Source organism: Triticum aestivum, chromosome 6A (assembly GCF_018294505.1).
Source record: "Triticum aestivum cultivar Chinese Spring chromosome 6A, IWGSC CS RefSeq v2.1, whole genome shotgun sequence".
In the NCBI taxonomy this organism is placed as follows: Eukaryota; Viridiplantae; Streptophyta; class Magnoliopsida; order Poales; family Poaceae; genus Triticum; species Triticum aestivum.
Genome location: NC_057809.1, coordinates 234,812,780 through 234,835,503, shown reverse-complemented (window position 1 = coordinate 234,835,503; position 22,724 = coordinate 234,812,780). Strand labels below are relative to the sequence as shown.

The 22,724-nt window shown below is 47.4% G+C and overlaps 1 protein-coding gene across 1 annotated transcript; it reads left to right on the top strand.

The window, feature by feature from the left end:
* The first annotated feature begins 13,841 nt into the window (after nucleotides 1–13,841).
* Nucleotides 13,842–22,316, top strand: LOC123127369 (gamma carbonic anhydrase-like 2, mitochondrial). The gene is made up of 2 exons (XM_044547019.1): nucleotides 13,842–14,356; nucleotides 21,686–22,316. The coding sequence occupies exons 1-2, from the start codon at nucleotides 13,963–13,965 to the stop codon at nucleotides 22,060–22,062; spliced, it is 771 nt and encodes a 256-aa protein (XP_044402954.1). The 5' UTR covers nucleotides 13,842–13,962; the 3' UTR covers nucleotides 22,063–22,316.
* Nucleotides 22,317–22,724: the final 408 nt, after the last annotated feature.

The window sequence follows — 22,724 nt, the reverse complement described above, 5'->3', positions numbered from 1 at the left end:
ATGCTCTGTTTGTTCTTGGGAAGCATATACTCTAATACTTTTGTATAAGCACCTTTTCCTTTCCATTGGGCTGGTTAAGCTAATAACCACATTTTCCTTTCCATTGTTTTGTTTAACCTTTCTTCCGATCTATATGATATAAGCAGAAATAAATCCCCGCTTATAAAACACCCCCATGTACAACCTTGTCAATGAGACCCTGTTACTAATGTTGCTGACATTTCGGTATCACCGATGGACGAGAACTTTGCCTATTGGTCTGCCTCGAATTAACGAGGAGGAAAATGGTTCTCTTCGTCCCACGCCTTGGGTACCGAACTTTGTTGCCAACATAATTGACAGGCTATTCTCTAACCTGCCTTGCTATCATGATCATGCAAAATGTTAGCACCCTTCCCGCTTTTAACCCATGTGGTGGGCCCATAACCCACAGTTCCACAGGATCGAAACCTTACTCTCATGTACAACCTTGATTTCGAAACATTCTTTGCACATGGCTTCGTATGTAATTCACGAGCCAACTTCCTCCCCATGTTTCATTCTGGTATCAGAGGCAACATTATTCTTCATTGCTCTGAACCCCATCATCACTTGTTTTAGGCATCCGCTGGATGCCTACCTGGTTGAAACTTGTTGAACCTCCTCATAGCACTCTCGATACATTTCTTGGTGCTTCTAAAATCTCCTTCTTTGAGATAACGATCGGATGTCGATCCTTTCAGACATCCGTTCTTATAGCTTCCCTCTTATTTCACTCCTTAAATCTCGGGACAAGATTTCTTGTAGTGTAGTAGAATTGTGACGTCCGGATAATTAAGCTACAGTAAATCCCTGCTAATGGTGCCACATCATCACATTACTGTTGCTAATCCTCGCTTGATCCAAATCACTATTCATATTCAAACTCAAAATTTCAAATTTGCCAAACATGAAAACTAAAATGTTCACAGTGTGGCAAATAATCCCTGGGTATTTTTCCTGTTGGAACCAACCTCTTTTGGATTTCCACAAGTGCCCCTGGAAATTTTTTAATGGTCCAGCATCATTTGAATTTGGCCTTTTCAATTTCTAAAAATGGCTATACAACTCCTTTTGCCCCCATATTTTTGTTCCATCGCATTATATTGTTTTAGAATTATGGGCCAAGTTTTGTTCAAAACAAAACTCATTTATTACTAAAAGGAAATGCAAAACGAAGAGGTTTAAAGAAATGCATCGAAAGAAAACTGGCAATGTACCTCTGGGCTCTAAGTCCACAGTGCACAACCCAGCCCACCTATCCCTCTTCTCCTTCCTACTGCTCACACGGAGCTCGGTGGCCTCACTTGCCACGTACATGTCGCGGATCCTCCACGTGGCGGCCATCTGGAACTCCCTGGCATCTACAAGACCACCCCCCCTTAATCCTGGACGAACCCTAGCTGCCTTATCCCCTCTCTCTCGGTCGCCCCCTTCTCCACAGCACGCACCCGCCGCCGCCGTCACCGTTCCCGCGCTCTTCGTCATCCCGTGCCGCCAGCTGATGTCCGGGATGGATCACCGTCGTCCTCTACGTCGCCTACGCGTAACCGTTCGAGCTTGGAGGCGCGAAATCACCGCCATCGACCGCGTCATCTTCTTCACCTACGGCCACCGAGGCCTCCATCGTCGATCCCTGACTGTCGCTGCCTCGCCGTCTCCCCCGAGCCCTCTAAGTGCGTCTACAGGCTCACTGTGAGCTCCTCTCCACGTTTCCCCGCCTTCCCCTTGATTTCTTCGTAGTTTGGCCACGCCTACCAGGGCCCGTGCCCATCCCGCTTCTGTACTACGCCACATGAACTCCAGCGCGCACAGCCACGCTCCCGCCCGCGCGTGGCCGCCCTCCTGCGCCCTCGTCTGCCTGCTGCTCTTGCTGTATTGTTGTGCCGCTACACACCGCAGCCGTCGCGTGTGCCTGCGCTGTCTCATACTCCTTGTCGTAGCTCGTCGGCCCCGCCGCTGCCGCTCGCCCTCCTACCTCTGCCTCCGTCGCGCGGCCCCTCCCCAACCCCCCACCTGCTTCGCCCACTGCCTGCTGTTGCCGCTGCAGGAGCAGCTGCGCCCCGCCGAGACCGCATCGACTGCTGCCGTTGCTGCTGCCCCTTCCCCGGTTCGCCACACCGCGCCAAGCCCGCGCACTCGCTGGCCGCTGTCGCGGCTCCAGCCGCCTGCCCTCGCACCATGTCGTCGCTGCAGTGCTCCACGCCTTGCCCCCGCGCCCCTCCCGCTTGCGAGCTGCTGCTCGTTGCCTGGCGCATCCGCGCCGTGCTGTCACCGCCGCCGCGCTCCACTCACGTCGCTGTTGCGCGCCGCTGCTGCATCGGCGACCACCGCTTGGCCGCGCACCCGCCTCCGTACGCCGGCGCGGTCGCCGCCCTGCCGCGCTTGCTCGCTGCTGTGCTTCGACCGCGACCTGCTCTTCCCCCTCCGCTTGCTGGCCGGCATCCTCGCCGCGGCCGGCGCCCTCCGCTGGTCGTGTCGTGGCCACGGCCCCGCCTCCGCCCTCCGTCGTCTCCATGCGGGTGCGCGGGCGCCCGCACCCGATAACGCCTGCACCCGCTAAAGGCTATGGGCCACTCACAGCTGGGCCCGACCCCCGGTTAAAAAAAAGATTTTCAAAAATAAATAAATATAAAAGCAATTAATTAATTAACTAACTAATCAGGCAATTAATTATCTTAATTAACCTTGCTTATTTAGCCTAATGAACTAGTTTAGTTAATTTAAATCCGTTAATTAGTTAGGTCAATGACAAATGGGCCCCACTGCCCTGTTTGACCACTCAACGCTCTGTGTTGACCGCTGACATAATGATGACGTCCTGCTGGTGCAATAACTCCATTTTAGATTTAATAATAAATTCAGAAATAGTTTAAATCTCTCATAAATCACAGAAAATAATCCGTAGCTCGGATGAAAATGCTTTCTACATGAAAGTTGCTCAAAAAAATCCAACGAAACTGATTACGCAATTCGTTCATCTGTCATATGCCCATAGCATGCTGAACGTGGAACTTTCCCCCTCTTTTCCTCCATCCGGAATCCGCCTAACACCGGGAATTCATCCTCGGATATTTATTCCCTTCGTCTACAATGTGTAGTACTACGTTAGGTTGACCCTAGTTCTGCTTATCGTCTTGTCATGCTTAGTGGTACCTTTGTTTGCTCTATATTTACTGTTTCTTCCCCCTCTTCTCTCCGGTAGACCCCGAGACTGACGATGCCCCCGTGATCGACTACATCACCGATGACTCTTCTTCCTTTGCAGCAGAGCTTGCAGGCAAGCTCCCCTTTGATCATCTCGATATCGCCCATTCCATTCTCTCATGCTTGCATTAGATTTTGCTACTATTATTGTTTTCTCCTATTGTGATGCATAGCCTGCTTTTGTAACCTGCTTATTATTACCTTACCTGCTTATCCTAAACTGCTTAGTATAGGATGGTTAGTGATCCATCAGTGACCCCCCACCTTGTCCTTTTGCCCATGCTTCATCATCGAAGACCCGATCAACGTGATCGACGACCAGAGCCTAACACCTCACATCACATCACGCCCCTTTTGCTGCTCGACTCTGGAGAGTTACCATCGAGTGCCGAGGGTGGAACCTCATACTTCACTCCTGATGAGATCTCTGTAGTGTAGCTATTCGGTTAAGGTCATCGAGGGTAATTCCCTCCTTAACCACTTCCGGTACAACTCTGTCGTGCAACCCCTCAAGTGTGAACCTCGAGGGTGGTTCCTCCTACGTTCACCTTGATGATTACATCAAGTGGAATCCACCGAGGGTGGTTCCTCAGGGTTCCCCTTGGTGTTAGACACACGGTTACTATGGTTACTATGACTTTACACTGAACCATGTTACTAAAGACGGGTCGGCCCCGAGGGGTACCCGTGCGAGCTTATTTGCGAGTGATGGTTGGGTTGACCTGGAAGGTGCCCGCGAGATAACTACGAGGCATGGCTGGGCATTCTTACCCCTTGCCGCAAGTCCTCGAGATGGGGCGACGGGGTCACATCTTTCGTGAGTCTCTGCTTGTTACCGCGTGCTCCTAATCCACTACGATTTGGATAATTGATCCGAGGGGGCTCTGGCCTGATAGCACTAACCATCACGTGGGATTGTATGGGCGTTCTGCGTCGTATGCATCAGCCGAAGCTTATTAGACGTCAGCGACTGAGCGGCGTGCGCCGGGTTGGACTGGTAAGCTCCTGCCTTTTTAAGGAGGTATCTAGGACTGCCCACCGGCCGCCCACGCAACATGCAGGAGTTCCTGGGGCGATGGCCCATGACCCCTGGGGGCATAGGTTTAGTTCGACATGCTGACCTCTCTATTTAGCCTAGGTCGGGTTGCGGCGTATTGTTTGGCCAAGACCGGGCATGACCCAGGAAAGTGTGTCCGGCCGGAGTTAATCGAGCGTGGTGGGTAAGTTCGTGCACCCCTGCAGGGAAGAAAACATCTATCGATAGCCTGTCCTACGGTAACAGACACTTGGAGTTGTATCCCGATCGATACAACTAGAACCGGATACTTGAGGTGATAACTGGATAGTATGGCTCTGGGATTGCTTTCTCGCAAGGAGTCAAGAAAGGATCTCTGGGCGAGGTTGATGACACTACTACTACCTTACTTTATGCTACTCTTTACTCTTCTGAATGCTGCAAGATGCTTGAAGAAACCGACGATGCTAGTCTTCGATAGGACTAGGTCTTCTCTCTATTCTAGCATTTCTCCAGCCCAGTCCACATATACAACCCCTCTTTGATAATGTTGCATATGTAGTGTAGATCCTTGCTTGCGAGTACTTTGGATGAGTACTCACGGTTGCTTTGCTCCCCTTTTTCCACCTCTTTCCATTCTTCCCGGATGCTGCAACCAGATGGTGGAGCCCATGATCCATACGCCACCTTCGACGATGACTGCTACTACACTGAGGGTGCCTAGTACTACGTGGAGGCTGCCGACGACCAGGAGTTGTTAGGAGCCTCCCAGGCAGGAGGCCTTGCCTTTTCGATCGATGTTGCTTTTGTGTTAGCCTTCTTAAGGCAGACTTGTCTAACATATGTCTGTACTCAGATATTGTTGCTTCTGCTGACTCTTGTGTATTCGAGCTTATGTATTCGAGCCCTCTGGGCCCATCGCTTGTAATATAAAGCTTGTATTATTTTATTTGTGTCTAGAGTTGTGTTGTGATATCTTCCCGTGAGTCCTTGATCTTGATCATACACATTTGCGTGTATGATTGAATCGAGGGCGTCACAAGTTGGTATCACAGCCGACTGCCTGTAGGTAGACCCCTTTCCAACTCCTTGGCCGAAGTTGAGTCTAGTCAATGAAAAACTTTTACTAACATGGTTGTGTGTCTTACGGGCCCATGTCGCCATTGGGTGGTATTAGGATCTTTTATTCCTCGTCTATACTCTGGGACTCTAATCTCTCTTCCTTTCGGGTTAAACGATTTTGCTAACTCTAACATTAGGATCTCGTAACTACTTTCTCCCGGAGAGCCCCTTATTACAGATGATCGCCTGCTGCACCAGAATATTCCGAAGATACCTTACGATGTTCTCTTGACACTTTGTGCTCGTCGCTTTTGTAATTCCCTAGCACCGATATATCCTTATGGATAACTACGTACACTTGCCATTCATACAGTCATTCCCTATTGCTCTTGTTATTACATGATGCCCCGAAATACTCTTTGTTGCCCCGAGAATCCTTTGAGCTTACCGCCTTGCAGTTCTTTACCACATGAATACCCCTACAGATAATTCCTCGCACTTATCGAGTATTCGCTCATCCCTAGTTGTTCTTGTGTTTCACAAAATTCTTTGAAATACTATTCGATCTTCTGAAAATCCTTAGTAGCCTATTGCTCTTGTTCTTCCTTACCTGCTTGCATTTTGGTTAATTCCATATGTCTAGCAATATTCATTAAAATCCTTTGCGATTGCCGTCCTTACCCTGTCGATTCAACATGTGTGTGAATGCACGCAATCATCAGTTGTTCCCTGGAAATTGTTCTTCCAGCTCAGACGTCATTCCGGACATGAGCTGGTTCTCCGCAAATCAAACCTTGATAGATTGCCCATCGAATTCTATGCAACTTACTACCCTTTTGATCAGAGCATCTGCTTCTGACCCCCGAATTGGAAATCATAATTCCTTTGCGTTTAAGCTTTGAAATTATCCAGATATTTATATGATCCGATGCCTTTGCATTCTTTCTTCTTTTGGTTGAGTATCGATACTCACATTAGATCCTTTATGGACCGCCATATCCTTGATTGGATTATTATCCGACAATGTCCTTCATATTCATTAACCTTGTGAGTTCTTCCCTTGACCCACAATGCCTTTGGTAAATTCTGTCTTATGCTTTTTATTAACGATGCTCTGCTTTTGAGCTGGTATAATTTACTCCTGAAGCTTGTGTTATATGTTCCTAAGATGCCCCAATGGGCTGAACCTATGCCTTCCCTAAATCTATGTGAACTCAAAAATTATGAGGGTTTTACCCTACTGGCTTTTCGTCAGATAAAATTTCATCGCTACAACTTCTTCAAAAGCAGGAAGTGCATGAAATGTTATGCATTGAAGAAGTGGGAGTCGACCTTGAACTTTGTGTTCATGCCCATGGAAACGATGTAGATCTTATCATGGAATCTTCTCATGCCAATAATTGTTCCCTTGGTATAATTTGATCATGTATCTGTGGTTTTGGCCTTTGCAATCATGGTCCCAACCAAGATTGTTCTTCTTTGATCCCATTTCTCGGACAAGTTGAAGTGCTTGCCTTCTGCATATCAATACACATGTCCAATCTCTATTATGATCTACCTTCGAGGATTACCCCTAGTATCTCAAGGATATCATGACATTGCACCAAATCTTATGGACTTTTGATGAACACTACATTTCCCTGTCATTGTCACTTCATGGGTTCTGGGTTGTTTGTCAACCGATCACACTGATAAGTGAATTGATCCCGCTCTCCGATTCAATAACTCGAAGTAAATTTTCGTTGCTTACAAGTTTAATAATACTTCAAGCCATTCCTAGCCTGATCAACTATATCATTATTGTGGTAAATTTTAAATGTGCTACCTGGTCCTTCCTTCAGCACAATTTTCGATGATGAGCTAAGCTTACGTCGATCTTCCTCGTCATATCAATTTATCTTGAACAGCAAGCCTGATTCCGAGATTGTGTCATATTCGTGGTTCCGATAACCTTCCGCCTCAAAATTCCTTTGACTTGATATTATCGTCTATCGATTACATCCTCATGAAACCTCATGACAAATTGGTCATGATCATCATCAACATTCTGAGCTCTTCCAGGATATCAATTAAATTCATGATGACAAATACCATCCTTGCCTCTTGATGATTCGTGTTATCATCGACAACATTCTGCCTCCCCCCCCCAACACAAACCTGTTCTGATAATGTTGTAAATACATCCTTTTTGACATGTTGATGGATTTTTGCTGAAACCATCGGCCACCTCCTCATCTTCCCTGATAAAATTGCTTGAGGTGTTCAAGTAATTCCCGATGGATCCTTTGTGTTCCCAAGGTCCGGCCTTTACCTGATGACCATGTCAATGCTATCCAAAAGTATGGTTGTGTTACTCCGAACATCATTAAGAACATTGGAGGCACAAAGCTAAATGTTTCTTGATCAATTATCCAAACACCGTTGTATGGGTAAGCATCATGATTCTCCTTATCCCATTAATTAAATGGATAAGTACTTGATGTCCTGTCATGTATATCATTCCCTGTTTGTTCTTGGGAAGCATATACTCTAATACTTTTGTATAAGCACATTTTCCTTTCCATTGGGCTGGTTAAACTAATAACCACATTTTCCTTTCCATTGTTTTGTTTAACCTTTCTTCTGATCTATACGATATAAGCAGAAATAAATCCCTGCTTATAAAACACCCCCATGTACAACCTTGCCAGTGAGACCCTGTTACTAATGTTGCTGACATTTCGGTATCACCAATGGACGAGAACTTTGCCTATTGGTCTGCCTCGAATTAACAAGCAGGAAAATGGTTCTCTTCGTCCCACGCCCTTGGTACCGAACTTTGTTGCCAACATAATTGACAGGCTATTCTCTGACCTGCCTTGCTATCATGATCGTGCAAAATGTTAGCACCCTTCTCGCTTTTAACCCACATGGTGGGTCCATAACCCACAGTTCCACAGGATCGAAACCTTACTCTCATGTACAACCTTGATTTCGAAACATTCTTTGCACTTGGCTTCGTATGTAATTCATGAGCCAACTTCCTCCCCATGTTTCATTCTGGTATCAGAGGCAACATTATTCTTCATTGCTCTGAACCCCATCATCACTTGTTTTAGGCATTCGCTGGATGCCTACCTGGTTGAAACTTCTTGAACCTCCTTATAGCACTCTCGATACATTTCTTGGTGCTTCTAAAATCTCCTTCCTTGATATAACTATCGGATGCCGATCCTTTCAGACATCCATTCTTATAGCTTCCCTCTTATTTCACTCCTTAAATCTCGGGACGAGATTTCTTGTAGTGGAGGAGAATTGTGACGTCCGGATAATTAAGCTACAGTAAATCCCTGCTAATGGTGCCACGTCATCACATTACTGTTGCTAATCCTCACTTGATCCAGATCACTATTCATATTCAAACTCAAATTTTCAAATTTGCCAAACATGAAAACTAAAATGTTCACAGTGTGGCAAATAATCCCTGGGTATTTGTCAATGTTGGAACCAACCTCTTTTGGATTTCCCCAAGTGCCCCTAGAAATTATTTAGTGGTCCAACATCATTTGAAATTGGCCTTTTTAATTTCTAAAAATGGTTATACAACTTCTTTTGCCCCCATACTTTTTTGTTCCATCGCATTATATTGTGTTAGAATTATGTGCGAAGTTTTGTTCAAAACAAAACTCATTTATTACTAAAAGGAAATGCAAAACGAAGAGGTTTAAAGAAATGCGTCAAAAGAAAACTGGCAATGTACCTCTGGGCTCTAAGTCCACAGTGCACAGCCCAGCCCACCTATCCCTCTTCTCCTTCCTACAGTGCACAGGGAGCTTGGTGGCCTCACTTGTTGCGTCCACGTCGCGGATCCTCCACGCGGCGGCCATCCGGATCTTCCTGGCATCTACAAGACCCCCTCCTTGATCTTGGACGAACCCTAGCTGCCTTATCCCCTCTTTCTCGGTCGCCCCCTTCTCCACAACACGCACCTGCTGCCATCGTCACCGTTCCCCGCTCTTCGTCGTCCCGCGCCGCTAGCTGATATCCGGGATGGATCACCGTCATCCTCTACGTCACCTACGCATAACCGTTCGAGCTTGGAGGCGCGAAATCGCCGCCATCGACCGCGTCATCTTCTTCACCTACGGCCACCGAGGGCTCCACCGTCGATCCCCGGCTGTCACTGCCTCACCGTCTCCCCTGAGCCCTACATGCTCACTGTGAGCTCCTCTCCATGTTTCCCTGCCTTTCCCCTCGATTTCGTCGTAGTTTGGCCACGCCCACCGGGGCCCATGCCCATCCCGCTTCTGTACTACGCCGCCTGAACTCCGGTACGCACCGCCATGCTCCCGCCCGCGCGTGGCCGCCCTCCTGCGTCCTCGTCTGCATGCTGCTCTTGCTCTGTTGCCGCGCCGCTACACACCGCAGCCGCCGCGTGTGCCCGCGCCGTCTCATATTCCTCACCGTAGCTTGCCCGCCCCACCGTTGCCGCTCGCCCTCCCACCCCTGCCTCCGCCGCGCGGCCCCTCCCCGGCCCCCCACATGCTTCGCCCGCTGCCTGCTGCTGCCGCTGTAGCAGCAGCTGCGCCCCACCGAGCCCGCAATGACTGCTGTTGTTGCTACCGCTTTTCCCCGCCTGCCCGCGCGCCGCTGCTGCCCCTTCGTTGGTTCGCCACACCGCGCCAAGCCCGCACGCCCGCTGGCTGCTGTCGCGGCTCCAGCCACCTGCCCTCGCGCCATCGCCGCCGCTGCCGCGCTCCACGCCTTGCCCCCGCGCCCCTCCCGCTTGCGAGCTGCTACTCATCGCCTGGCGCACCCGCGCTGCCGCCGCCGCCGCGCTCCGCTCACACCGCTCGCCGCTGCTACGCCGCCGACCACCGCCTGGCCGCGCACCCGCCTCCGTTCACCAGTGCGGTCGCCGCCCTGCCGCGCTTGGTCGCCGTTGTGCTCCGGGCACGACTCGCTCTTTCCCGTCCGCTCGCTGGTCGGTCTCCTCGCCGCGGCCGGGGCCCTCCCCTAGTCGTGCCATGGCCACGGCCCCGCCTCCGCCCTCTGTCATCTCCGTGCGCGGGCGCGGGCGCCCGCACCCGATAACGCCCGCACCCGCTAAAGGCCTATGGGCCACTCACAGCTGGGCACGGCCCCCGGTTAAAAAATCTTCTTTTTAAAATAAATAAATATAGAAGCAATTAATTAATTAACTAATTAGGTAATTAATTATCTTAATTAACCTTGCTTAATTAGCCTAATGAACTAGTTTAGTTAATTTAAATCTGCTAATTAGTTAGGTCAATGACAGACGGGCCCCACTGCCCTGTTTGACCACTCAACGGTCTGTGTTGACCGCTGATGTCATGATGACGTCATGCTGGTGCAATAACTCTGTTTTAGATTTAATAATAAATTCAGAAATTGTTTAAATCTTTGATAAATCACAAAAAATAATCCGTAGCTCGGATGAAAATGTTCTCTACATGAAAGTTGCTGAGAAAAATCCAACGAATCCGATTACACGGTCCGTTCATCTGTCATATGCCCCTAGCATGCTGAACATGGAACTTTCCCCCTCTTTTCCTCTGTCCAGAATCCGCCTAACGCCGGGAATTCATCCTCGGATGTTTATGCCCTTCGTCTACAACGTGTAGTACTACGTTAGGTCGACCCTAGTTCTTCTTATCGTCTTGTCATGCTTAGTGGTACCTTTGTTTACTTTATATTTACCGTTTCTCCCCCCTCCTCTCTCCGGTAGACCCCAAGACTGATGATGCCCCCGTGATCGACTACATCACCGACGACTCTTCTTCCTTTGCAGCAGAGCTTCCAGGCAAGCCACCCCCTTTGATCATCCTGATATCACCCATTCCATTCTCTCATGCTTGCATTAGATTTTGCTACTGTTATTGTTTGCTCCTATTCTGATGCATAGCCTGCTTTTGTAACTTGCTTATTGTTACCTTACATGACTACTTAGTATAGGTTGGTTAGTGATCCATCGGTGACCCCCACCTTGTCCTTGTTGCCCCTGCTTCATCATCGAAGACCCAATCAACGTGATCGACGACCAGAGCTTGGCACCTCACATCACATCACGCCCCTTTTGGTGCTCGACTCTTTAGAGTTACCATCGAGTGCCGAGGGTGGAACCTCATACTTCACTCCTGATGAGATCTCTGTAGTGTAGCTATTCAGTCGAGGTCATCGAGGGTGATTCCCTCCTTAACCACTTCCGATACGACTCTGTCGTGCAACCCCTCAAGTGTGAACCTCGAGGGTGGTTCCTCTTACGTTCACCTTGATGATTACATCAAGTGGGATCCATCGAGGGTGGTTCCTCAGGGTTCCCCTTGGTGTTAGACACATAGTTACTATGGTTACTATGACTTTACACCGAACCATGTTACTAAAGACGGGTACCCGCGCGAGCTTATTTGCGAGTGATGTGGAGTTGGGTTGACCTGGAAGGTGCCCGCGAGATACCTACGAGGCATGGCCGGGCATTCTTAGCCCTTGTCGCAAGTCCTCAAGACGGGGCGACGGGGTCACATCTTTCGTGAGTCTCTGCTTGTTACCGTGTGCTCCTAATCCACTACGATTTGGATAATTGACCCGAGGGCCTCTGGCCTGATAGCACTAACCATCACGTGGGCATTGTATGGGCGTTCTGCATTGTATGCATCAGCCGAAGCTTATTAGACGTCAGCGACTGAGCGGCGCGCGCCGGGTTGGACTGGTAAGCTCCTGCCTTTTTAAGGAGGTAGCTAGGTCTGCTCACCGGCCGCCCATGAAACGTGCAGGAGTTCCCGGGGCGATGGCCCATGACCCCTGGGGCATAGGTTTAGTCCGGCGTGCTGACCTCTCTATTTAGCCTAGGTCGGGTTGTGGCGTATTGTTTGGCCGAGGCTGAGCATGACCCAGGAAAGTGTGTCCGGCCGGAGTTAATCGAGCGTGGTGGGTAAGTTGGTGCACCCCTGGAGAGGAGAAAACATCTATCGATAGCCTGTTCTACGGTAACGGACACTTGGAGTTGTATCCCGATCGATACAACTAGAACTAGATACTTGAGGTAATAACTGGATAGTATGGCTCTGGATTGATTTCTCGCATGGATTCGAGAAAGGATCTATGGGCGAGGTTGATGACACTACCACTACCTTACTTTATGCTACTCTTTTACTCCTGTAAATGCTGCAAGATGTTTGAAGATACTGACGATGCTAGTCTTCGATATGACTAGGTCTTCTCTCTATTCTGGCATTTCTGCAGCCCAGTCCACATATACACCCCCTCTTTGATAATGGTGCATATGTAGTGTAGATCCTTGCTTGCGAGTACTTTGGATGAGTACTCACGGTTACTTTGCTCCCCTTTTTCCACGTCTTTTCATTCTTCCCGGATGCTGCAACCAGATGGTGGAGCCGAGGATCCAGAAGTCACCTTCGACGACGACTGCTACTACACTGAGGGTGCCTACTACTACGTGGAGGTCGTCGCCGACCAGGAGTAGTTAGGAGGCTCCCAGGCAGGAGGACTTGCCTTTTCGATCGATGTTGCTTTTGTGCTAGCCTTCTTAAGGCAGACTTGTCTAACATATGTCTGTACTCATATATTGTTGCTTCCGCTGACTCTTGTGTATTTGAGCTTATGTATTCGAGCCCTCCAGGCCCATGACTTGTAATATAAAGCTTGTATTATTTTATTTGTGTCTAGAGTTGTGTTGTGATATCTTCCCGTGAGTTCTTGATCTTGATCATACACATTTGCGTGTATGATTAGTGTACGACTGAATCGAGGGCGCCACAAGCGATGACGGCAGCGCGCCTTCTGCTCGCTTCAGTGCTTGTAGTCGTCGCTAGATGCTCTATGAATCTGGATATAATTTTTATTATTTCTGCTGTTCGTTGTACTACCATGATTGAGGATGAATAGGTCGACAGTTTCTCAAAAAAAGTATATTTTATGTGTTTACGCATAAGGATGGGTTCTCAATCAACAAGTATATCATTTGTAAAATATTAATCTTGAAATAACCTTGTAAAAACAAAGTTGTACACTCCATTCATTTTGAATTACGTGTCGCAAAAATGGACAGAATTTCGGAGAGAGGGAGTACAAGAATTTCAGTCGAGACGTATGTTGCACGTACGCTTACTAGTGAGCTATAAGGGCATGTATAATGCATAGCCTTAAGGTGATGCCTCGCATGCCATGTAGGATCAGATATGCCGTAAAGTAGGTTTGGATAAGGAAGCGGGATCCTATTCAGGAGGCGGGTGCTTGAAGAGAAAAAGTGTGATCCGGTAATAAAATCTGAAAAGATTGAAGTGAAAAGTAGAGATGCATGTGTACTAGAGTCTTTATTTTCTATTTTTTAATGAGGCCCATTAGTGATTGCTTGCATTGGAGAGAAAAAATAAATGTAGATGCCTCAAATTATTTGTCTTAAATTACTTTTTATCATGAAACATATGTATCCACATGTTATCATTGTACATGCCCTAACAATCAAGCCTTTTCTTTATATTTTCTTTGTTTTTAGGGAAACTGAGCTTCTCCCCTTTTTTTCCGGCACGATTGCAAAAGCCCGTTTGCACACAAAGCCGAGCCCAGGCGCGGTTGTCTAAGAGAGCGACGAAGACCGCCTGCTCGCCCGACCCACGCACCTCCCGGACCACCACGCCACCATGGCCGCCGCCTCCCTGTCTCGCCTCTCTCGCCGCGCCTCCGCCGCCGCGGCGCCTTCCCTCCGCCGGATCCTCTCCTCCACCGCCACCGCCCCCGCTGCGCCATCGTCCTCACCACCCCCCGTCGCAGCCGCGGCGGCAGGTGCGGATCGGGTGCGGTGGGATTACCGCGGGCAGCGGCAGCTAGTACCACTCGGGCAGTGGCTTCCCAAGGTGGCCGTCGACGCGTACGTTGCTCCCGACGCCGTGCTCGCCGGGCAGGTCACCGTCCACGACGGCGCCTCCGTCTGGAGCGGCTCCGTGCTGCGGGGCGACCTCAACAAGATCACTCTTGGGTTCTGCGCCAACGTCCAGGAGCGGTCCGTCCTCCACGCCGCCTGGTCGGCCTCTACAGGTCTTCCCATTCTATATGCGATCTGTTTCTTCTACCTTGTCTAGTACCCAGATCTGACCACTATGACTGCTTGCGGAATGTTCTCGGATGAATTAGCTAGTAGTATGTGGTGCTGTGGTTGGTATGATTCCGTCCTAATTGGACGAGCGATTGGTTATATCTTAATTAATTGGATAATTTGATCTTTCGTGAAATATAATAATAACTGTACTCCCTCCGATCCATATTTCTTGTGGCTCAATTGGATAATAAAGTTTGATGATTTGGATTTGGGGTAATTTGACTGGGAGAGCTGAAGGTAATTTACATTTCGGAGGTCTATGCGCGGCATTCTTGAGATGAACACCGTTCTTTATATTTCGTTTGTTGGTGTTGAAACGAGGAGGGTGGAGTACCAGCTTGCTGTCAATCGCCATGGCGGCGCACTCTCTTGTTCTCGTGTCAGTCTCTTTTCCAATACCCTTTGCTTCTCTTCTATTAGGTCAGCCACCATGCGCCTGGGCCACTTGGGTCAGCAATACATGGGCCCCTCATCCAACACACCCCCTCAAGAGGGGTGATAGATATCTATCATTTCCCTTACCAATCCTCTAGTCACATGCCAGATTGCATTCTTTAGTTACCAATCCTCTAGTCAAGCATTCTGCAATCTCTTGCCCACAACTCACATGCTCAATCTTGATGATCCCAGCGTCAAGCTTTTCTTTGATGAAGAATCTGTCTATTTCCACTTGTTTGGTTGTATCATGCTGCACTGGATTGTGTGCTATGTTGATTGCTGATTTGTTATCACACCACACATTCATACTAGTCTTCAATATCTTCAGTTCTTCTAATAAATCTCTGGTCCACAACATTTCACTTAGCTTCCTCTCCGTCGTGCGATATGCGAGTGCAGCCGTCGTTTAAGGCAACGACAATGATGTAGATGAGCTATAGAGAGGTTGAATAGGTGAGGGCTCTCAACGCGCTGATCTCGGCTGGGGCGAGAGCGGCGCAGGAGAAGCTACCTTGATCGATTGCAACCTCGTGGCGGCCGAATGTCCTCAGGCTCAACTTGCCGATTGCTTTCAGGCAAGAACGACTTGATATGCAAAGCTAGCTGGTTGGTACTTTCTACCGGGAGCAAGTCGAGAACGTACCACACGTGAAGCTGCTTATCCTGCAAGCTGATCGACTTCCCGTATGGAACATCGGAGTTGCAGCAAATAGCTAGGTAGTCGTGATCAGTTACTTTAGTTGTTGCTGCCACGAAAAATCAATGGACCTTGTCTAGCTAGCTTTGCACATCTAATTGATTGCTAGTTCCGCTAGCTTACTGCAGGTTGTAGCTGAACCAAATTGATGAGATTCTAGATTTCTAGTACGTGCATTGACAAGGATTCTTGAGTACGCCTTGATGCATCCTATCTAGAATCGAGGATAGAACGGGCGAGGAGCAAGTTAAAAACAAGGCAAGGTAATTAGAGAGATAGGGTGATGAGACAAAGAGTCAAAAGATGTGATTGATGAAGAAAAGTCATAAACTGGCATCACGTAACCTGAACCGGGTAAAAAAGTTGGATTACGTGATTTATCATCTGGTTCAATTATATTGGGAGGTTCTTTTATACCTGAAAATAGAGTAGGGGGAATAGTGTCCCAGACCTAATAGTTTAGGGTGCTAAACATACTTATCTCTTATCCCCTCAACTATCTTAAACCAGACAAATCACCCCCTGAGCCCCTATTTATCCAACCAGCAGAAATACCAAACCCTAGCCTAGATGCTAGCCACGCCACACCTAAAATGCAACACTCCGGTTGAACTCTAAGCCGCACAGGAAGAAAATTATTCAATCATTTATCCTTATTTGGATTGTGGAGTTCATGCCGATTCTATGCTTTGGTTGGTCAAAGTCACATTCTGATTTTCCCCTGTTGTTGCTTCCTATGGCCGATTCTACTTTTAGGTTAATCCATGTGTCTACCCTTCAGTGTATTTAGCCAACTCAACTTAGTCAGGTTACCCTGTAAAGTGCATTGGCATTTGATCTCTACTTTTTTTGTTTACAAATGCCGATTCTATGCTTTGGTTGGTCAAAGTCAAATTCTGATCTTTCCCTGTTGTTGCTTCCTGTGGCCAATTCTACTTTTAGGTTAATCCATGTGTCTACCCTTCAGTGTATTTAGCCAACTCAACTTAGTCAGGTTGCCCTATAAAGTGCATTGGCATTTGATCTCTACTTTTTTTGTTTACAAATGCTTGTTCTTATTTTAAATTTCCTTGAATGCTTCTGAGAAGATAAGATGTTTATGATTTTTTTTTCTCTTGCTTAGTTGAATTGCTTAAGCGCGAGGCCCGATGGCAGCTCGTAAAACTAGTCAGTTGAGGTTTAGCTTGGATGTGTTGTATCTTGCATCCTGCATTGCTTCTTATTACAAATAGTTGTTACTAGCAAATATGCCCGTGCGTTGCAACGGGAGAAAAAAGAGAAAAAAAATGCATGTTCTTAGCCAATAAACATGGTTTTGAAGCGGTGCATTTTTTGATCTGAAAAGAAACATTTTGGTTTGGGTGTGATTGCAAACATCATGCTTCAAATATGAAATCTTAGAGAAGAACAATCAGAATGCCCATATGTTTAGGATTCATGGAGAAGAAAAGAAACAAAATTTACCCGTAGTTGCAAGAATATGTGTAATGAGCATGTTCGGGGAAGTATGAGGATGCCGTCACAGCAGCCTGACCGTCCCTAAGCAACATCGCACTGCATTGATTAATTTGAGCGATAATTCGATAACTCTTAGGAGAAAACAACTCAAATTAGTTGTTCGTCCAAAACAACACTGTGGCAGGCATGCTCCCGTCAACCACTAGTGTTAGCGCATGCAAGCACGTCTCGACCCGCTTCATGATTGGACACAGAGGCGTGAGCCGGTAGCCTGAATCCAGGTGCATATCCATGCACTCAACTTTTTCCTTTTTTCAAATATCATTTTTCCTTCGATTAAAGTAACCTCGTGATCTAGCGTGCCGGCTTATCTCCACGTCATCCTGGGGCCTTCGATTTTAATCCCGTAAAGCATGATTGGGTCCTTTTTTTTTCTCCGAGGTGTGCTTGTGCCGTAGCCTAGGGCGTTTGGTTTTAGTCCCCTAAAGCACAGCTGGGTCCTTATTTTTCCTCTGAGGCGTGTTTGCGCCGTGTAGCTGCATGCTTTTCAGTTTTTTTCCATTCTATTATCGAGATCTCCCTTTTTCTCCGAGACGCCCTCTATGTAGCCGTGTCTTTTTCGTTATTTATTTGATCGCTTCTCTCTCCTTGGAGGATTCCTTCCCGCTCAATATTTGCGAGCAAATGAAACACACTTCTTGCCCTCTTATTATTGGTTCTTGAGGCGGTTTACTGATTTCAGATCAGAGAAGTATATAAATCGGTGGAATAAAATGTATGGAAGCGAGGTGGTACTATTTAATAGGAACGAATCCTCTCTTCTTCACACGAGCATGAGGTGGCTCAGTTGGACGCCGTGGTCGAGACTGCTCCACTGGTCAGGAGTTCGATCCCTGGAACCAGCCATTATCTTTTTGCCTCTTCTCCTAGGCATCATGGGCCTGGGCCGCAGTCCTTCACGGATGCAGACGCATGGAGGGCTGGTCTGATGGGCCGCTGCCGCTAGATGGACCACAAAAAATCAGTACCACCTTGGATACAAAAAATCTCAAAAAATACAATATGGGTGAAGGGATAAAAAAATCGGAGAAACGCACCTTGCTATATATATAGGCTTGCTAAAGTGAACCAGAGCTTAGAATTATTATTGTGTGCGCTGCCTACCGAGCCGTAACCAGATAAGGAAAAAAGTAACTGCATGCACCATTCCGCCGATCCATCCCACCCCACGTGGTACCTAACTTTCTTTTGATCGTAAGTGTCAAGCCACATGTAGTAATTTGCACTCCATGCGTTACTATAGCGTGAAACTTTTAACCTTTACGGTGATTTGCCATGTGAAAATCCCTAATAGTTGTACCCATGATCCATTACTTGAGCAAATACTCTCACTTTACCATTGGAGAACTCTTATTACTACTAATGCTCATTACATTTACTAGGAGCAATTGTCCAGATGGTAATGGTTACGATGGTTGATTACTATATACCATAACTATTTTACGAGCCATGAAAATGGTAGCGGACACTAATAAAACTAGATCATGCAGCAGTGATGTAATAACTTATTTTACTATCTTTCCTCTTGTTCATTACTATGTGGCCTAATTATGTGCGCGGACCGTGAACGAGTGGGGGGCAATAGTAACAAAATTAGTATGGCTATTAGATTCCCCACTAAATTTACTACTAGGCGGAAGAAAAATACGTGAAGTTTGATGGTTGGTTGATTAGAGAGAAAACTAGATCATGCAGCAGTAACGTAATAAATTCTTTTACTATCTTTCCTCTTGTTCATTACTATGCGGCCTAATTATGTGCGCGGACGGTGAACGATTGGGGGGCAATAGTAACAAAATTAATATGGTTACTAGATTCCCCCTAAATTTACTACTAGGCGGAAGAAAAATACGTGAAGTTTGATGGTTGGTTGATTAGAGAGGCGAGGGACGGAGGCCGTGGTGCGCGCAGTCTGTCCGGAGCGCACGATTAGCAACTTTGCGCTCAGGCGCACTTTAGCGCAGCAGTATATATATACTCCCTCCGTCCGAAAAAGCTTGTTCCAAGCTTATCCCCCAAATGGATGTATCTAGCACTAACTTGGTGCTCGACACATCCATTTGAGGGACATATATATATATATGTATGTATGTATGTATGTATGTATGTATGTATGTATGTATGTATTACAGATATGGGTATGGATTATGGTGGTCAGCAACCAGTTTCCAGTCTATCACCGATAGCTGGAAATTCCTGGTCTGGACAGATATAGTTGAGCAATTTGTAGTATGACCGAGTGCATGAGATACAGATAAAAAAGATAACAAGGGCAATATGACCAGCTCCATTCATTGTTGAATATATGCAACATGAAACTACTTGGCACCCAAAGCTTGTAGCTGGTATGTATGAGTTAGGGCATCCGACAATGTACTTGGTGTATCGTTGGAGGGAAATGCCGCTGCTCATAGGCCTTGGCGAAGGAGATAACGGTGTGGAGGTCAGATGGCCGCTGAAGCTTGAGGTCAATGAGAAGACCATTGGGCAGCCCTGTTTTCTACAGAAACCGTTGTTGGGACAGTGTTAATGGCTAATTGTTGTGGCACATGAGCACTAGAAATCTGCTGGTGTAGTCGGCGACCGCGGAAGTGAACGGCAGACGTGCCAACTCGCCCAAGGTATTGGCGCGGAGTGACAGCCCAAACTGGAAGTGGCAAGCTTCCTTGAACTGCAACTGTGTCGGCATGCTGATATCGCACTTGAGCTGTAAGTAACAAAACTAAACCTCACTGGTGAGGTGGTAGGCTGCAGTCTAGACTTTGTCAGCCACGTCTGTGCGCTGTCCGTGAAAAAAACTGTTCACACCTATTGAGCCAACTAAGAGGATCGACCGGACCATCATACGCCGGGAAGTCGAGCTTTGTGGAACCGAGGCACGCCTGAACCAGAACCTGAACCTCATCCGAGGTGATTGTTTGGTAGGGGCGGAAGGGAGGAGATGGACGGGGTGGATCCATAGATGGGTTGTGGAGGGGGGTGAGGCCATAACGGCATATGAAACTGGTTGGCAGGTGGAGGCGTGAAGGTGGTAGAGGCGGCGGTGAAAATCTGCGGCTGCTGCTGTTGCTCATGGTAGGGTTGCTGCTGCCGATGGTACGGCTGCTGCTGGTAGGTGGGTGGCAAATTAGGGGGGGGGGGGAGGGATTTGGGCTGTAGGGTGAGAGTGCCAAGTGGTCCAGATTGATGTTAGGGGGTGGCTGTGGCGAGTAAGGAGATGGCTAGAGGTGGTAAAAATTTGTTGGCGTCTGAGAGTGGTTGGCAGTGGTCAGCACAGGGTTTTGTTGCAAGGGGAAGTAGAGGTGAAAGGCAGGAAAGTGAGGGGGTGGTGGGGTGGGCAATCTGCCCAGCGGGTGAAGGTCCGCCGGCGGAGGCGGTGGCGATTACCCCCACTGGAAAAGGGGACACTAGAGGTGCTGTTGATGAGGGGAAGCACCAGGGGCGAGTCGTCGTTAGAGGAGGGCCTGGGGCAGAGGTGGCGTCATGGGCGGCTGCTGCAGCTGTGGAATCTGGAGGTGGCGGCAGCGCCGATAGCCGTTGCTCAAGCGCCGTCAAGCACATCCTCGGCTCGTTGGCGTGTGAAGGCCTCCAATTGCTTCCTAATGATCTTCATTTGCTCTACAGCCTTGATCTTGATTTATTTGCCCTCATTCGTAGATGGATCTGATACCAAATTGGAAGAATCTTCCTAACCCTAATTACTGAGAAGTAGATAAAAGTACGCCCTTCGTTTCTAAATATGTCTTTTTAGAGATTCCAATACAAACTACATACGGATGTATATAGACATATTTTAGAGTGTAGATTCACTCATTTTGCTCCATATGTAGTCCTTATTGGAATATCTAAGAAGACTTATATTTAGGAATGGAGGGAGTAAACGATAGTATTCTTCTCTAGAAAAGACTTGACCAAAAAGCGGGTAAATCTATTCAAACTCTAACAAGATCTCTACTGACTGGACTCTTTCTCAACAAAGATGCTTAATCAACTAGGACTCTAATTAAGGAATAAGACTCCATGTTTGATGGGTTGGTCCACATAACAGGGTCAAATAAGAAACATATGAACTGGAAAGTTTTGGAGTAGCAAAAGAAAGGAATAGGAACCGGAGGAAAACTAGACTAGTAGGCGTTCTGTGGACTGTATGAGAACCAAAGGAAAGACTGGCTAGAAAAGGCAGCAGCAGCAACCCACCTTATATTTATTACTCAGGTTGCATGCTGCTGCATGCTGATTTGACAGTAAGTAGCTACATGGACGACTTTCCTATTTGGTACCAAGGCCACCGCCTTGGGCTTTCGGCCAAAAAAGTTCTCTCTTTGCATGTTTGTTTTCCTGCAAAATTGAGGTTCCGTGAAATCTTTCCTACATTTTCGTGTTCATCCATTCCGTTGAATGGAACGCTGCTACAGGGAGAAAAACTATAGGATAGCATTCCTTCAAAGTTCCCCTTTGATTTTCCTGTAAACTGAACAGACCCTGAAGTAATAGTGCTACTTTGGGGGGTGCTTGGTTTTTCCACGTGCCCTTTGTATGTATGTTAACCTATAATGTTTGGTGATACCTTGCGTTAGTTGTTGTTGGTTCTCATTTCTGCTTCGTTTGTTCACAGGTCTTCCAGCTGAGACCCTTGTTGACCGGTATGTGACAGTGGGTGCGTACTGTCTTCTGCGCTCATGCACTATTGAACCTGAGTGCATCATCGGTCAGCATTCCATCCTAATGGAAGGCTCATTGGTTGAAACTAACTCGGTCCTTGAAGCTGGCTCCGTCCTGGCCCCAGGGAGGAGGATTCCGACTGGGGAACTCTGGGCTGGCAACCCTGCCAGGTTTGTTAGGAAGCTGACCAACGAAGAGATAATGGAGATTCCAAAGCTTGCTGTGGCCATCAATGATCTTATGCAAAGCCATTTCTCAGAGTTCCTCCCATACTCTAATGCTTATTTGGAGGTAGAGAAGCTGAAGAAGTCGTTTTCAATTCCTTTGTAAGATCATGTTTTCCCTCTCCCAGCAAATGAGTGAGGAAATAAAGCAGCCCGAATACTAGAATCTCTGTATTCAATCTAATTTGTAGCCTGGGTCCATCTGTTACGTTGAATTTTTTGTTCATGGTTGTCAACTGGGGACACCCTGCACAGCAGGAATTGTACCTCGTTGCACCTTTGTTCGGCAGTGCAACGCACATACCTGTTTTCCCCTCACATTGAACATATTTTATGGGTAGAAATTTGCTTTCTGTGCCATGAGGAAACATGTATTTTGACAAATTATGGTGGATAACTATGAGATAAGGTTTTAGTAGTTGCATTTAAGAAAGCAATGGAACCAAGGGCAACTCCAACGCCGTGCACTGAATCGGACACACCAAACGTACGTGGTAGGGGAGCTGACAATTTAACCCGATGCACCATATGTCGGGTATGACCTCTTTCACTTGACATGCGTATGTAGATCAATAACAATTTAGCATTATAAATAGATGCAATAACAACCAAAATGCACCGATGTTCAAGAAGTTTTTACATCAAACCGATACCAAAAGATGGCAGCCCTTTCTATCCTGGCTTGGCTGTCTGTGCCAAATTCATCACTATTCGGTCGGCTCCTCTGAAGCGTACGTCTAGCGCTTCAACACGCTAGCACGATACATT

What these genes read in the sequence shown, in the direction of transcription:
- LOC123127369 (XM_044547019.1), top strand. Translation starts at nt 13,963, where the DNA reads ATGGCCGCCGCCTCCCTGTCTCGCCTCTCTCGCCGCGCCTCCGCCGCC. An exon ending in CGCCTGGTCGGCCTCTACAG is followed by an intron (nt 14,357 to 21,685) that starts GTCTTCCCATTC and finishes GTTTGTTCACAG; the next exon opens with GTCTTCCAGCTGAGACCCTT.